At 44.7% G+C, this 16,877-nt stretch overlaps 1 protein-coding gene across 6 annotated transcripts in view; it reads left to right on the top strand.

Moving 5' to 3' along the window:
• Nucleotides 1–16,877, top strand: part of zbtb46 (zinc finger and BTB domain containing 46) — a 61,951-nt gene that overhangs the window by 33,438 nt on the left and 11,636 nt on the right. For all 6 annotated transcript variants that reach the window (XM_067592486.1, XM_067592484.1, XM_067592482.1 and 3 more), the window contains exon 4: nt 12,500–12,781. In XM_067592486.1, coding sequence (XP_067448587.1) covers nt 12,500–12,781 — 282 coding nt within the window. The remainder of the gene's footprint in view (nt 1–12,499; nt 12,782–16,877) is intronic.

Genomic DNA, 16,877 nt, shown 5'->3' on the forward strand with positions numbered 1-16,877 from the left:
TTCTTTTTGGGTTTGATAGTTATAGAGGCGATGAAGACAGTCCTGGAAGCCACTATCTGTCCTTCACAACTATTTGTCCCCTCCTTCTCTCCTCTGTCCCTCCTTCCCTCTGTCGGTTTGGGCCTTCCTCTCCATCCCGTCAATTCACACTGTCACTTTTGTTTTTACTCATCTCGTACACTGGAGCAATGGTCGCTGCTTGTACAGTATGTGTGTTTGTGTGTGTTTGTGTTTGTGTGTGTGTGTGTGTGTGTGTGTGTGTCTGTTTGGTTTCATATTGAGTCTATGGACTTCAAAAGTATTGAGGCTGACGGTTAAACTTCCTCCTCATCAGTAGGATCTGCGAGCATCTGTGTTAGTGTTTACTTGTGTAAAACTGGAACTTCCAGGTTCTGTTCTAAAAGCAAGAAAATCTACTTCCTCTTATCTTAGTCTTAGTCAATTTTTTTTATATTAACAATGGGTCAAATAACTATGTACAATGTGAATGAGGTTGCTATTAGTCACAAACTCACAGAAAATTATCACCTAACTCTGCAGTTCCCCTCAGCTCTATGTAGATTTTTGTCTTTAAACTCATTGTTTTGGTTTTCCAGACCACAACCTTACTGTTATGGTTCACTTTCACCACCCTCATCAATGCCTCATCAACTGTTTTCAGCTGTTAAAAAAAAAAAAAAAAAAAAGCATTAAAACCCCACTGTGTGCTACCTGTTCAGCACTGAACAGCAGTCAAAACATATTGGAGCATTTAGCAGCTTAAGAGCCAGATATTTACCTCAGGAATAAGTGAAGTCCAAAAATAGAGCTAAAGGAGTGTGAATGTTGGACTTAAATTCACCAGGTGGCCAAAAACATGACTCTAAATGAATGATAATGCTGCTCCATATTTGCTGAATGTGTATATATGTCAGTGTTGTGTTTACAGCTTATTATAAGCACCCAAAATGGACATAACTAGGTTTAAAGATGATGCCAAAAGGAGGAAGAATAACACAGAAATTGTTATGATTACACAAGATATGTACATTGCCATGCTGGATTTTTATGGGAGCTGTAGTTTTTTGAATGATAATCTTTTAATTTTGTTAAACTTCTAATAGCAACCCTCTTAACTTGCATGCTTGGCTTTTTCAGAGAGACAGATGGGAAAAACCCTTAATCAGTTACACAGAGTTACAGAGGCTTGTGGAACAGCAACTAACCAGGAAGTAACATCAGGACTTTAGCTCTGTCCTCTGCTTTTTGTCCTTAAACATGATAATTTTTATAAAAAGAGACCAAACTCTCCCTTGTTTCCACTGTCTCCCCCCTCTTTCCCCTGAACCCCTTTGCCCCAGATCACCTGCCTGCCTGTACTCATTGTTTCCACCTTCCTCCGCTTCTCTTCTTCCAACTCTTTCCTCCTCACTACCCTCATGCAGCAGCATGCAAAGAATAACTTCATCTGATCTATTTGAGCTTCTCTCCACTTTCTCTATTATCTCTTCAGCCCCCACCCCTCATCCTCCTATCTCTGGATCTAAAATGGGTCATGGGCTTGTTTCAGGTGGGACCTCCCACAACAGGAGTACCCGTAGGTTTCTTTTTTTTATTATTAACACTAATTCCCCAGTTGATACTACAGCTTTCAAAGTTGTGTCCCTGAGAGGAAAAAAGAAAAGTTTATGTGAATTCAGAGTGAATGAGTGAATACTTCAGTGGTGGAAGGTGATGGCTATTGAGAAAAGCTACAAAGGGTTTTAGAGTTTGTTTTAAGTGTGTGTATGTGTGAGTGTGTGTGTGTGTGTGTGTGCATGTGTGTGTGTGTGTGTGGGAAAGCTTAAAAGATAGATAGAGAGGTAGAGAGACAGAATGTGAGTTTGCATGTGTATATGGTGTAATTGTCTGTGACCCTGGCAGGTTTTTTTTTTTTTTTCTTTTCGTGGTGAGACTGTTTGGCCTTCCCATAGTTCCTCTGGCCTCAGAGACATCCAGCTTCAAGGTTTAGAGTGTGTGTGTGTGTGTGTGTGTGTGTGTGTGTGTGTGTGTGTGTGTGTGTGTGTGTGTGTGTGTGTGTGTGTGTGTGTTGCATAGGAGAGGAGAAAGGGAGCGATGGGGGGTTAGAGGTGGATATGATAGCGCAGGACACCCAGACCCCCTCCATACCCCTCTGTTCAGGCCTTGATAAGTGGAGCCGGAGTCTGTGGGGGTTAGGGATTCCTGTCTGGCACAAACACACACATACACTCAGAAACACACACGCACTGGGATCCGCCCGCTCTACATTCCTGTGTCCGACTAAGGAAGCAGCCCAGCCGTCTTTCCCTCCACTCCCAAATTATCCCCTTCTCCTAAAGTCACAGCGTACTTATCACACGCCTCTCTACCTCTCTCTTCCATTCTGACTCATACATACCTATTCTATCTGCCATGTTTTCGTCCTCTACCTTTCCACTGAGCACACTGCGATTGGCACGTCTAATCATCTCATGAAATGTTTTATGAGAGTAAAGTGAAAAAGATCTGCCAGTACAGTGAGATATTGATATTTTTACAGTGTAAATACACTTTTCAAAACATGTTTTGAATCATTTTCTTGATGATCATGATGTGAACTGTCACTTGCTACTAGAAAAAAACACCAGAAGCTGCATCTGAAGCAGTGGATTTGTCTCGTTGTATAACCAGATATTTCACATTTTAGGAAAAAATGAAATTCAAAAACAGAATTTCAGACATCTCTGCTGTTTATCTGTACCTGTGCCCCCTGTGGGGTTGTTTGTTTTTGTTTGTTTAATCTCTCACTGCTCACTTTTTTCATATTTCTGCTCATTTTATGAGTCTTACTCTCAACTTTCCCCCCTTTTCTCTCTGTTACCCCATCTCTCCCTTTCACCCTTTTTATCTTACCCTTCCTCCCTCCCCTTTTGCTTTCTGACTCTGTTTATATCTTTTGCCCCTTTCTCTCTTTCCCTCCCTCCCTCCCTCTTTCCCTCCCTCCCTCTCAGGGGTGTGTTACAGGGGTTAGGAAGGGGTCATGTGTTCTCACACTGCCCTTCTCTCTAATGGCTTCTTAATGAGAGAGTCAGAGTGGGAGGGAGAAACAGGGAGAGGAGCAGTTTTGAGAAGCAGGGTGAGATATCAGTAGTTCTGCTCAGGGCACTGTGTGTGTGTGTGTGTGTGTGTCTGTGTGTGTGTGTGCGTGCACGCTCCCGCACCATTTGACTGACCCCTTGCTCCATTTCGAGCCCTTTCTGAGCTCTATGTTCCTCTCCGGTGGAAAGAGGAAATGACACGTTTGTAGCCTTGAATAAGCGCTGGGGCTCATCACACACACTGCCCACTGGCTGTGGCTCAGGGGTGGGTGGGAGATGTTGTGGAGGTGAGGGAGGAGGGGTGGTAGTGGGGTGGGTGGACCGCTCTTTAATTTGCACAGCTTCTGCTGATTTGATCATAAGCAATTAATCTCAATGGCTCAGCTCGGCTGCAGTGGGGGAAGAGAAGATGAACAGAGTCCTTTGTATGCACGTGTCCCTCGCTCTGGTTTTCCCCTCCGTCCACACAGTGTGAGTTCTACTGTTACCTCTTACTTATCATAGAGGGAGCATGCTGTGGCAATTTCATCTCTCTTGCAGTGACTCCCACATGATTTCCCTCTGCAGAACAGTTTGGTTTCGCTTGCAAGTTTTGGATTTGCAGAGAAATATTGCTCCAAAACAAATAAAATCAAACTTCTATTTACATGATCATTGTGCAAAATCAGCTCCACATTGGTTGCAGTGGCAGATCTCTGATTACGGAATTAGAGCTGCATCAAATAAGTCTGTCTACTATTTCGGTGGTATCTTCACAGGCTTTGGACTGCTGAGGCCTTGTGGAGTGGTGTGAGGTTCAAGGTCCAGATCTGTCCTGCCTTGATCTTAAGATCCAGCCAACTTTTATTAGCTCAAGATTGACACAGATCTCCACTGATCTACTAACACTAAGCTTACAGTTTGCACAGGTTTGGCTCCCTCCTCACCCACACCTCATCTGTCTCACTTCCTTCTGCTGTTTAACCCTTCGCTCTGCTCCCTCGTACAAGCGCGGGCGACAAACGCTTGTTCCTTCACTCTCCTGTTCTGCCCAGCCTCTCTGCCAGTTTTCCATCACTCTGTATCTCCCTCAGCCTTGCTTTTCCTCTCCATGGCACCGTACTCCTCCCATGCTGAGGCCAGAGCTCTCTCCATTGTTGGAGGCAGGTTGCCAAGGATACAAGCACAGAGGCACAGTCTTAATGTTATGAGATGGGAGAGATGAGCAAGAGAGGGGAGAGGGGCAATAGCCTCTCTGGTCACTGGGCAGCCCGACAGCACACTAATGCTCTCCACAGAACATATAATACCCCCTGCTCCCTGTTCGGTGGAGTGTCCCTCTGTGGACGGAGCACACTGACATTGAGTGTTTGTCAAGGAACCTCTTGTACTGGTCATCTGCTCTCTTGCCTGTTGTGACTGTAGTGTATGATTGCATGTCTTGTCTTCATGTGTTTTTGTGCATTTGTCAGGCAGCCACTTGATGGGGGCTCCAGTGGTCTCCACAGCACTTGTTTGTCTCCAAAAAAAAGTCTGTAAAAAAAATAGAAAAATGTTCTTAGAGGTCTTGTTTTTGCAGTGCAAGGACAGGTTTCTTGACACAGAAAACCAACAGGCCCACACAACATTGTTCTTAAAGTCCTCTTTTCCTAAAACAGGTGGAAAATATCTGCCAGTACAACATTATTTAAACATACTGTATTACAATAAGTCACCTTGTTTTATACAATGTCTAGAAGTAAGTGCCTGAATAAGGCAGTGATCTGTCGATTTTTGTCTGATACTCATCAATGCTAAATTATGCTAACGTTCACAAAGGCCAAAACATAAAATATGGATAAAGAAAGGCTCTGCACACTTAAGGCCAATGCAATTACTTAAACATAAAGACATGCATTTTTGTCCCTAAACCTTCATCAGGGCAAACAATTCTTGAAGCAAGTTCATTTGTCTTGAAAAAAAAGGTTGAAATGATCATACTAGACCAGCAAGGAAGACTTTAAGGATTTAAAAAACAGAATAAGTGACTTAGGATTTTACCTTGATATACTCCAAAATGGACAAAAAGCAAACTATTCTGTACATCCTCCATCGAGTGTCAGACATGTTCCTCTTGTGCAGTCATATGAAGTCTGTGAAGTCATAGATTTTGGGCGGCGTACGGACATTAATGTAGCTGTTTTTTTTGCAGACTCTTGGAGACATGAGCAGCTGACAAAATTTACGCCAAAGAGACTCTCCGTGGATGGCTATGCGGATATGGAAAGTCCAATTTAAGATGATTGATTTTCACAGGATATAGCTTTAATTGTGCAAAACATGTTTCTTGGCGGTGTCTGTTTTACTGCACATATTTAAATTTCATGTGTCTTAACATTTGATTTTCTTTTGTTCTATTATAGTTTCCACTCTAGAATGTGGAAATATGTTGATTCCGCCAACTTTGTTTGGTTGTTAAACTCATTTAAAATTATCGTCTGGAGAGCAGTAAAGCAGTAATTCTGGCTAGTTAGTTGCCTCAAGCTCCTGAGCTGGTCATTGTGAGTCAAGGAGTGTGTTAACACACACACCAATAACCCACAGGCTCTGTAAAGCATCCCCACCCAGAGTCTTTGTCGTTTTCCTCCTACACTTTCCATTATCCCTCCTCTCAACCTCTCTCTCTCTCTCACCTCACCCTTCAAATACGACCCTGGACCGGGCTGGACGGTGCTTTTGGGCTCGTGCCTGTTCACCAGTTCCTCCCCTGTGCATGAAGCCAAGACATAACCTCTCTCTCAATCTCTCCATCTCCCTCTCGTTGCTTTTAGCACAAAGCCCTGCGTGTCTGCCTTCCTTCCCCACCCAGCATTCTTTCCCCATGCAGACCTCTCCCCCGCTCTCTCTCTCCTCTCTCTCTCTCTCTCTCTCTCTGTCGACTTCCCTCCTACCCGCCAACTCGCTCAGCTTCACCCTACCTTTCATTAGCCCACTCTTTATCTCACATACTCACTCGGCTCGCTCTCTCCCCCTCCACTCTCCTATCTCTCCAGCTTTTACACTCCCTGTACTTTTACTCTCTCTCTCTCTCTCTCCCCATCCTCAGTTGCTTCAGCTTTTGTTTCTGATACATCTTCATTTATTTCTCTCTCCCTCTCTTTCCCTGCTGACCCTATTATTTTTATATTCTCTCTCCCTCTGCCATCACTCCCCCTCTCTCCCTCTCTACCTCCCTCCCACTCTCAGTCCCTCTAAGCTGCATTAACTCCCCAGATTACCTTGAGCCCTGCAATCCTCCATCCCCCATGCACTCACCCACTCCTTCTTTCCCTCCCTTCCTTCGCTCATTCACTCGCTCACTCAGACTGTGTCCACGAGAAGGCGGCTAATTTTGAAAACGCAGTTTACATTCGAAAATGACTCGTGTGACCACACCAGCGTTTTCATGTCATTTTCGTAGACATATCCTTCCACACTGAAACACTTAAACAATTGGATAATAGATACATCTCTTCTTTGTAAAATAGTGCATCACTGCCAACATGTGATAAGGACTGGGACTGACATAGCCACGTTATCTGCATTCTGCACATCATGATTATTTTGATACAGCGAAACTCACAATTTAGTTGTTCTATTTACATGTTTCCCCTTTTCTGTTGTCAGAATGAGTATCATATAGCCTCTTAACTAGGTGAACAGTAACTGCACCGCTGCGTTGAAACGTTGATCACATTTTTGAAAATTAAACTGGAAATATTAAACATAAATACTAATGACAACATTTATATTACGTGATTAGCTATATTGACATTTTACATGAGTGATAACAGAGACAGTTATTAAAGACGACAGAAAGTTATTGTCACATTAGTGACCAAGCAAATCCACTTGTTAACAGACGGTAAGCAAGCTTGTTAATTCTGATAGCTTTTTTTCCCCCGTTCACTCTTTATTGAATGAAATACTGTACAATCTTGAGAAGAAAATCCTAGTGTGTCATAAACGCCCCAGTACAGAGAGCATAAAGAAGCTCGGAGACTGACTGACTAGCAGCGGTGGCATGTTTCATATCATGCTCATGTGTTTAACTGCGTCTGGCAGACTAATTTCTAATGGCTAATTATTAACTATTGCTACTTTCTGAGAATACACAACCAATGTTCTGAAGGAATGCCAGATGCAAATGCACGGTTATAATGAGGGATGTCACGAGCCTAAAATGTGATGGTGTTTTCTGATTCATCCACTCAGGAGAAGGTTTTCAAAAGGCTTTTTTGAGTGTCAAAAACCTGATGAAGTGCCAACACGGAGAGAATAAGATGCATTTTCAAATTTAGCTGGCTTAGTGTGGACGTACTCTCACATACACACTTGCTCCCCCCCCCCCCCACCACCGTCACTGCCCACCCTCCCTCCTACAGCCTCTGTAACCTCCCCCTCACCTCTCCTCGCTCCCCCTTCACTCACCCACCCACCCACACTCCATCACCCCACCGTCCAACTCTCACCCCACCACTCTTGCAATCGCTGTGCTCCTCTTCTCTTCTCTTTTCTCCTCCCCTCCACCCACACTCTCTTATTCTCCGAGACCCCAGCAGTACCACCATCACCACCAGCACCATCATCTCTCCCTCTCTCTCTCTCTCTCTCTCTCTCTTTCTCTCTCTTCCCTGTCCTTTACCACTCTCTTCCCTCTGTCCCTCCCTCCTCTAAAGCCTTCAGGCTCTGCTTGATTTATGCTTGCCCTCCCTATCCACACACACCCCACCACCACCACCACCACCCACCCTTCCCTATCTCTCCTGGAGGTTGTGGCCCGGCTAGTCCCTAAAAACAACAGAGAGAGAGAGGGAGAGGAAGACAGAGAGAGAGAATAACAACCTCTTTTACTTTCCATCCTCCCTCCTTTTTAACCCAGCATTTTTTTCATTCCCCTCTCCCACACTGCTTTTTAAATTGCCTCTGAATTCTTGAGCTGTTTTAGTGCCTCACTCCCCCTTCTCGGCTGAAATTACTTTTTTACCCTCTCAAACTCTGGCATGCTGAGGAAGCAAGTTCCACTTTCCTCCCCTCTTTGTCCACTCGAGGACAAACACACTAATCACGCATACAGTGTATGGAGCAGTTTGTGAAAAGAGGTGAAGGAGAGACTTTTCGCGTTTGGAAGCATGTCGCTGTAATGTTGTATAGACAAATACGGCGAGCAGCAGAGTCTTGTGACAACAAGGCTCTTGTAATGCCTTGTCCTTTTCAACCTCAGGCTGGCCGAGCCATTAACCAGGCTGACTTGGGGCAAGGCTTTTTTCTCTCTCTTTCTCCGTCACACACACATACATACACACACAGATACACAGCGAGAGAGTCTTTCTCCTTTGTTTGCACTCCCATACTCAAACATGCACACAAGCCCTACTTTCTTCTCTGACAGCTCTCTTGTGGTCGACAAGCCTCAGTAACTCGTTGCTTAACCACCCTGGACTTTTTCTCTCCATTGTGTTTGGCTACTGTCTCTGTTGATTTGAAGGCGTGGTGTGTGTGACTGGAGGTGTTAAAGGAGCCAGGTTATGTGTGTGTGTGTGTGTGTGTGTGAATGCGCAAGTAGATGTGTATCAATTTACGTTTATACATGTATTTATCTATCAAAAACCTATATATTTTGGAAAATGGAAACTTCCTCACACAATGGTGTTTGGGTTCATTTAGAGGAGGCATTTATTGAGACACACACACACACACACACACACACAGACACACTTCATGAGCACAATCAGAACAGAGGATCAGAGGTCAAACTGGGTCAGCTGACCCTTCCCTCCCTTTTCAGGCCTTTTCTCTCCTCCTCTTTACTGCGTCAAAGCGCGCTCTCTAATAACACGACTCCCCTTGTGAAACACATACACACACACACACACACACACACTCTACACACAGATATACAGTGCTGCCTCCAACCACAGCACATAAAACTGTATCTTCTATCCATTAGCCGTAACTCTCTCAATGGATGATAAATGCAATATCCCTCACAACACATTTGAAGTATAGTTCAACACACACATCTTTTATTCCAAGGCAAGTCTTATTCCGCCTTTGCTTTTTCAAGCCCTCACATAGCTCGCAGCATCGCTCACGCATGTGCACGCACACACACACACACACACACACACACACACACATGCAAACACACACATGAACAAAGAGAACCACCATTTCCACATATTTGTCTCTCCTTTTAAAAGGGGGTTTTATTTAGCATAAATGTTGAAGCCAAGGGTGCCCGGCTACCATGGCAACCAAATTAAACGGAGGATCTCTTCAGAAAGCAGGAATCTAAATTATTCGGACTCTTTTATGAAGGGGAAAATGAAAATTCCCTTCACTGTACAGAGACTGCTGCACTGTGAAGGCAGAAGAAAGGCAAAAAAAAAAAGATGAGGAAAATGCTATTGGTTTTTTTTTTTGTATCTGACCATGCAGTTCAAAGGCATATCCCAATGCCATTGAAATTCATAGGTTGTCTCATGACAACCAGTATGTTAACACTCAGCATATGTGCACAAAGGAATGATGTAACCACAGTGTCTAAAACTCCAGATAAACCTATTGCCTCTGAAAGACACCACAATATGTGTGTCTACAAATCCTTAGCGAAACCCAGCATTCGTATGATGAAATCCATAAGCTGCGTGCATGGGATTAGGTGCGACTGTTTCTGGTGTGGTAAATGATTTTATCTGTCGGAACAGGATGAGATTTAAGTAACACACCATCCACGCAGGCCCGATAAAGCTTACATAAGTGAAGGAGGATTATGTAGTATATTCCGATTATTTGGTGCGGAAGCCTGTTTGTGGTCAGCTGAATACTAATTTCTAATATCTCACGCTTAGTCTCAGTAATGTGGATAAATCCTCAGAAAACAGGATACTGTACGTTGCACGGCAGAGTGTGTCAGCGGGACAGGGAGAGTCCCTCACTAAATGTGTAAAACACAGATATTCATTTCACGCATTTTGGTACAAGAAAGAGTTTTAAGTGTTGTGTGCAAAGAAATTATGAAGCAACTGCTCTTCCATAACTCTGCCAGTTAATTTGCTGTGTGTGTGTGACTGAAGCATTGTTACTGTATGACGGCAAGGAGGGCAGACATGTTCCATCTGTAGATGCACGTGTCCAGGGGATGCTGGGAAAAGTGGTCAGGGGTCACTCACTCGTCCAATGAACAGATGAGTGGAGGGAGATGGGGGTCAGAGGTGACCCTCTTTTCTCTCTCTCCTTCGCTTCCTCTCCTTCCATTTGTCTGCCTCTCCTTTCTCCATATACGTGTGTGTGGTTGTGGTTGTGTGTGTGTGTGTGTGTGTGTGTGTGTGTGTGTGTGTGTGTGTGTGTATGTGTGTGTTTGTTGTTGGCCAACAGCAGATCTATGTTATTGATTGACTCCTGTGGCTGCTGGGCTGCCCACTGAAGGAGGGGGCAGAGCTCTAATGAATTCCTGCACCTCATGCCCCTTGCGCCAACCCCTACACCCCCTCCTTAATTAACTTTGTGTGTGTTTGTGTGTGTGTGTGTGTGTGTGTGTGTGTGTGTGTGTGCGGGTAGGAGTGTGCGTGGATGCATGTGTGTGTGTTTTGTGTGTATCCTTCTCTCCTTCCTCCACAGCTCGACACCCCCGCTTTTACACTCCCCTGCCTTTTTGTTCTCCTCTCTCTCTCTTTTTCTTACTACCTTGTCAGTGCCTCTTCTCTTAGTTCATTTCTTCCACTTTATCTCCTCTTTTTATATCTTCCTCTGCGTCTGCTAGTAGTTTGATGGCTGCTGATTACTTCGTATGTGTGTCACTCTTATCTGTCCCGCTCCATCTCCTCCTCCCCTGTCCGCAATATCGCACTCGAATCTCTGCACCTCTCAAATCTATGTGTGTATGTGCAACTGTGCATACAGAACGTGTATCCATCCATCTGATCTGTGATCATTTATCTATACTGAGCATGAAAAATGACTGACAGTGTGTGTGTGTGTGTGTGTCTGTGAGACAGAGGGAGAGAGAGTGGTCAACGTTGACCCAGTAGGCTGTGAAGAGGCTGTATACCCATCGGTATTCCAGACGTGGAGGCAAACTACTGTCTCTGTCACCTTGACTCCCCCTGCAGCAGACGAGCACTGGGCTGCACAGGAAACACTTAGCACTACCTGTCTGTATTTAAAATGGACAAGAGGACTATTTTGTTCTCTTGCTCCCATTTTATTTTTCACTCTTTGTGTCTCCTTTGCTTTTTCACCCATTTCTGTTCCCCGTGCCCCCGCATCACCGCTGTTTCTGTCTCACTTTGTTTATTCCCCATTAGCTTTAAGTGTGATTTCAGCTGTCATTGGGCTTTGTGGAACGGTAGACTTTATATATTAGAATGTCAGAAGGTTTCTGTCCAGAACAATCAGACATAATTATGCACACACACCCCCTTAAGGCAACACTCAAGTCTGCATTAGCGCTCAGAAGTCTCCATGTGTGTTTGTTTTAGGTGTAGACAAGCAATTCAAAGTCTCTAAGGCAGTGATGTGCGTGGTGTGTATTTTTGTCTAAGTCTTTGTTAGAGAAAGCAACCTGTCATCAGTTAAATGTCAATTAGGAGGCAATGAAAGTGTGTTTGTGAGTCTGTATTTGCGCGTGCGTTTGTGCGCGAGAGCGTTGAGCGTAGCTGTCGTCAGCAGTGTGGTCTGACAGTCTTGTAGATCTACAGTGGAACCTCCAGCGACATGTCTACTGCTGACAGCTTCTCCACACACTCTGCTTTCAACGACGCTGACGGCTAAACACACAGACATAACGCACACACACATACATACACACGCCATGTCTGTGTCTGCCTCCCTCTCTCTCTCTCTCTCTCTCTCTCTCTCACTCTCTCTCTCACTCTCTGTGTCTCTTTATGATCTCCCTGTATTTTTGTTGACTGGTGATGATGAGGTATGTTAGGGAGTCGAGGAGAGAGAGAGATGAATCAGAGCGGTGACGTGTTGGTAGTCGCTACTGAAAACATAGGGTGTAAATGATGACTCGGCTGAGAGGTTTGAAAGAATTGGTTTAATATGCTGTTTTTTTAATATTTTCTCTCAAGCTGTTATCGCTGTCAAGTGAAGCCCTTACATTGACAAGGTGACAACTTTTCAAGTACAATGCAGAGGTTTTTGTAGTTTGACCACCATCCCCTTTATCCCCTCTGAAAAGGATTCCCAAATCCAAAACTGGCAGAATTGTCAGCCTATATAGATGAATGTAATCCTTAAGAAATGAAGTTGAAACATGGCTGTGTGAAATGTTTCAAGGCATTCTCCCCTTCCGTGCACTTGAACTTCCCCGCTTCAGCTTGTGTTGTTTGGAAAAGCATTTTAGTGACAGTCTGTGATCGCTGCAGAAGGACAGAAGAGCCTCACCCATCTTCTGTTACTTCATCTGTTTTCAGGGGCAGACGTGACCGAACCCAACAGCTCAGACAGCCGCGGCGAACGCCTCGACTTCTTCCTCAAACAGGAAGAGGCTCTCGCCACTGAGCCCGGCTTCCTGGGTCCCAACGAATCGGAGGAGGCTGGGAGAGGAGCCGGGGGCGGAACAATCTCATCGGTAGCCAATCTGAAGGCAGCGCTGATGAGTAAGAACAGCCTGCTGTCATTGCGGGCTGAGATGATGGGAGATGATAACCCCTTGCTGTACGAGTACCTGCCCAAAGGAGGACACTCCCTGTCTTGTAAGTCACTATTTACTAACACTGTCTGCACACTGATCGTTACACACACAGACACACACACACACACACACACACAAATGCACAACCAGCCACACACATCCATAATTCACAACTCGGGTATACACAAATTGTTTCAAACCTACTGGTGTATTTCTGAGTGCCTGCTCATGTGGTCACCTGTGAGACATAAAACATACAAGCTTGACTGCTTTTGACCTCTGCTGCAGAGTATTTTCCCTCGTCAGCACCTGTATTTGGATAACTCTGAATGTATGTATGTGTGCGGTGACACTCCAGTGTGTAACGGGTTTGTGTGGCAACGCCAGTGATGACTAGTCAGCGGTGACTCAGTGAGAGAACATTTTGCTGGGATCACTCTCGCTGTCGTGAGAAAATTTGTTTGGTTTAATGTGACAGTTTCTTTGTGCGTATCAGTGGGTCTACGGCTGTATTTCACAGCGGCAACATAACAAGACAGAACTGCAAATGTTGAGTATCTCACCACCATCAGTTGTAAAAATCATCTTAAATGTTTAACTGAAGACTTATAGAATAAACCATTCTCTAATCTGATCAATAATAGATCAATAAACATCCTAATTTGTACTTCATTTCTCCACATTAACAAGAGATTTTTTTTCTTCCTTCAGTGAGGGTTTTTTTGCCTTCAGTGAGGGTGTTAAACTGTCAGTGTGTCTACATGTGTGTATCTCTGTGTGTGTGCCAGCGTGAGCGTATATATGCTTGAGTCCATGTCCGCGTGGGCACATTGTGTGTGTGTGTGTGTGTGTGTGTGTGTGTGTTAGACTCGTGTGTTTATGTTTCTTTGCTTTTACTGGCTAGTAATTGGATCTTTTGTCCTGAGTTCTGCCTGTCTTTGTGAGTGGAAGAAAAGCAAAGGAAGGGTACAACTCCGAGCCTAGTCATGCCGTTTGAGTTGAGCCCCACTCACCTACAAAATAAAGACAGGGCCAAGACTGTATAGACCAAAACACACGTTCACAGTTGCACATGAGCGCACGCGCCCGCACACGCACGTCACATCACATCACCCTTTTGTGTAAGTGTTAAGTGTGTGGGATTGAGATGTTTCTGTTGGCTTAAAGAGGAGAATCAGATGCTGTCACAGCACAGATAGACAGCCTCACAGGCTCCAGAAAAGAGAAGAAGAGGCTTTTTGATACACACTCACACTTTACAGATAGACTCAGCCTTGACTATATGAATAGAAGATTTTGAGAATTCAGAGAATGTTAATCATTTGCTCCCTGCATGGAAAAAAACACATTGAATGAGTCTTATAGATGTATTTCAGTTGCCACCAAAGAAACCTCGGGGAGGTTTTTCGGTCAGCCAAACCCTATTTTGAATTCCCTACACAATAGGGGTTGGGGAAATGGGCTTGTCGAGATGGCCAGCAACCCCCCCCCTCCCTCCCTCCCTCCCCGGATCTGTCCCTGCGTCTAAATGAGGACAGAAAATAAACAAACACTGTACCTCAGATTACTGGGCGGAGGATAAGTCTGCCTGGCTTGACAGATCACCGCTCCCTGCCTCCTTCCCTCCATTCAGCCCTCTTTCCCCCTCCTCCTGTTCTCCTCCCTGCTTCTCCTTCACCCCTGCTTAACATCCTTCCTGTCCTTTTTTTTCCTCCTGTACTCCCCCTCACACCACCCCCTCCCCTCCTCCCTCCATCTATTTCTCCTTCACCCCTCCTTAACACTCATCCCTCACACTCTCCCTCATTCCCTCCCCTTCTGGCCGGCTCCTGCAGTTCCTCCTTATTTGTCTCACTCCTGTCTCTTTTCCCTCTTTTACTTCAGCTGTGAAGCATCAAAGTATGTTGGTTAAAAATCCTGGGAAAGTATTGATCTAGGTAGAGAAGAGGTAGAGCAAGGTCACCTGGCCCAATTCAAGGGAGACCACTGAATATCAGCAAAAGGCCTTGACACAGTGCTCCTGTCTCCCCCTCCCTCCCTCTTTCTCTCGTTCTCTCTTTTCTGTATAATTGACTGTTTAATAAATCATGCCTCCCCCCCCGCCAAGATTCATACATCCAAAATCTGACCAAACTGGGAATCAATGTTTTACAGTTTAACCACTGAATACTTGTCTCACTTTACATGTAGCAATTCAAACTTTGTTGACAAGGCGTGCAATTCAAATGAGTAGCTCCTCTCTTTGCAATCCTTTGCATGGGTCACGGACAATATCCTCCAAGCATGTGGAATGCCAAAATACAGCGGAACGGTGGGACCAGTCTTTATGTCAATCAAGCCTCCTGAATCCAATTAAGATCATTGGGATTTGGCCCTGCTACCCCTCCATGCGTCAGACAATCAATGCCAGACAATGGATTTTGCTGGACTATCCCTGCGCACCTGTCCACACTGCCACCACATTCTGGCTGTAAAGAACATCCAATTAACTATAGGGATCATACTGACATTATTGAACTTTTCTCTCCTCTGCCCGCTCTTATCATTTCATAATCTACTTTTGGAAATTGACTCACTCTGTAGCTTCCAGCAGCTCTACAGTGAACTCTTTTAGGTTTTAGGATTTTTTAGGACATTATTCATGATTATGACATTAATTTTGTCAGCCTGGTGCAATCCAGATTTAAAACATGGATCCTATATAGCAATGCCTTTGCCTCTATGTTTAAATGCAAAAAAAAAATAAAAGAGCAAGTGACAATATATAAGACAGATAAGGCAGATATCAATACAGTGGTAATGGGATTTTCCATTTAAGGTCACCTAATCCACATTATATAGACTTTTTTGAATTGTTAACACTTTTCTAAGAATCTCTTGCCTGCAGGAAATACGATCAGCCACAACATTAAAACCACTGATAGGTGAAGTGAATAACATTGATTATCTCGTTACAATGGCACCTGTCAAGGGGTAGGATATATTAGGCAGCAAGTGAACAGTCAGTTCTTGAAGTTGATGTGTTGGAAGCAGGAAAAATGTAAGTGTAAGGATCTGAGCAACTTCGACAAGGGCCAAATTGTGATGGCTAGACGACTGGGTCAGAGCATCTCTAAAAAGATAGGTCTTGTGGCGTGTTACCAGTATGCAGTGGTCAGTACCTACCAAAAGTGGTCCAAGGAAGGACAACTGGTGAACCGGCAACAGGGTCATGGGCACCCAAGGCTCATTGATGCACATGGAGAGCGAAGGCTAGCTCATCTGGTCCAATCCCACAGAAGAGCTACTGTAGCACAAACTGCTGAAAAGGTTAATGCTGGCTATGATAGACAGGTGTCAGAATACACAGTGCATCACAGCTTTCTGTGTATGGGGATGCGTAGCCGCAGACCAGTCAGAGCGCCCATGCTGACCCCTATCCAAAGCGCCTACAATGGGCATGTGAGCATCAGAACTGGACCATGTAGCAATGGAAGAAGGCGGTTTGGTCTGATGAAACATGTTTTCTTTTACGTCATGTGGACAATCGGGTGCATGTGCATCGTGTACTTTGGAAACAGATGGAAAAAGGATGCACTATAGGAAGAAGGAAAGCTAGTGGAGGCAGTGTGATGCTCTGGGCAATGTTCTGCTGGGAAACCTTGGACCCCGGCGTTCATGTGGATGTTACTTTGACACGTACCACCTACCTAAACATTGTTACAGACCAAGTACACCCCTTCATGATAATGGTATTCCGTGATGTAAGTGGCCTCTTTCAGCAGGACAATGCACCCTGCCACACTACAAAACTTGTTCAGGAATAGTTTGAGGAACATGAAAAATGTGTTGCCTTGGCCTTGAAATTCCCCAGATCTCAATTCAATCGAGCATCTGTGCTGTGGATGTGCTGGAAAAACAAGTCTGATCCATGGAAGCCCCATCTCGCAACTTACATGACTTAAAAGATCTGCTGCCAATGTCTTGGTGCCAGATACCTTCAGAGGTCTTGTGGAGTCCATGCCTTGACGGATTAGAGATGTTTTGATGGCAGGAGGAGGGCCTATACAATATTAGGCAGGTGGTTTTAATGTTGTGGCTGATTGGTGTACATAGTGTCTGAAACATGGATCCAAATCCAGGTTCAGTGGTAAGACGGCGTTATTAAGCCTTTTCAC

This window comes from Thunnus thynnus, chromosome 6 (assembly GCF_963924715.1).
Source record: "Thunnus thynnus chromosome 6, fThuThy2.1, whole genome shotgun sequence".
Taxonomy (NCBI): Eukaryota; Metazoa; Chordata; class Actinopteri; order Scombriformes; family Scombridae; genus Thunnus; species Thunnus thynnus.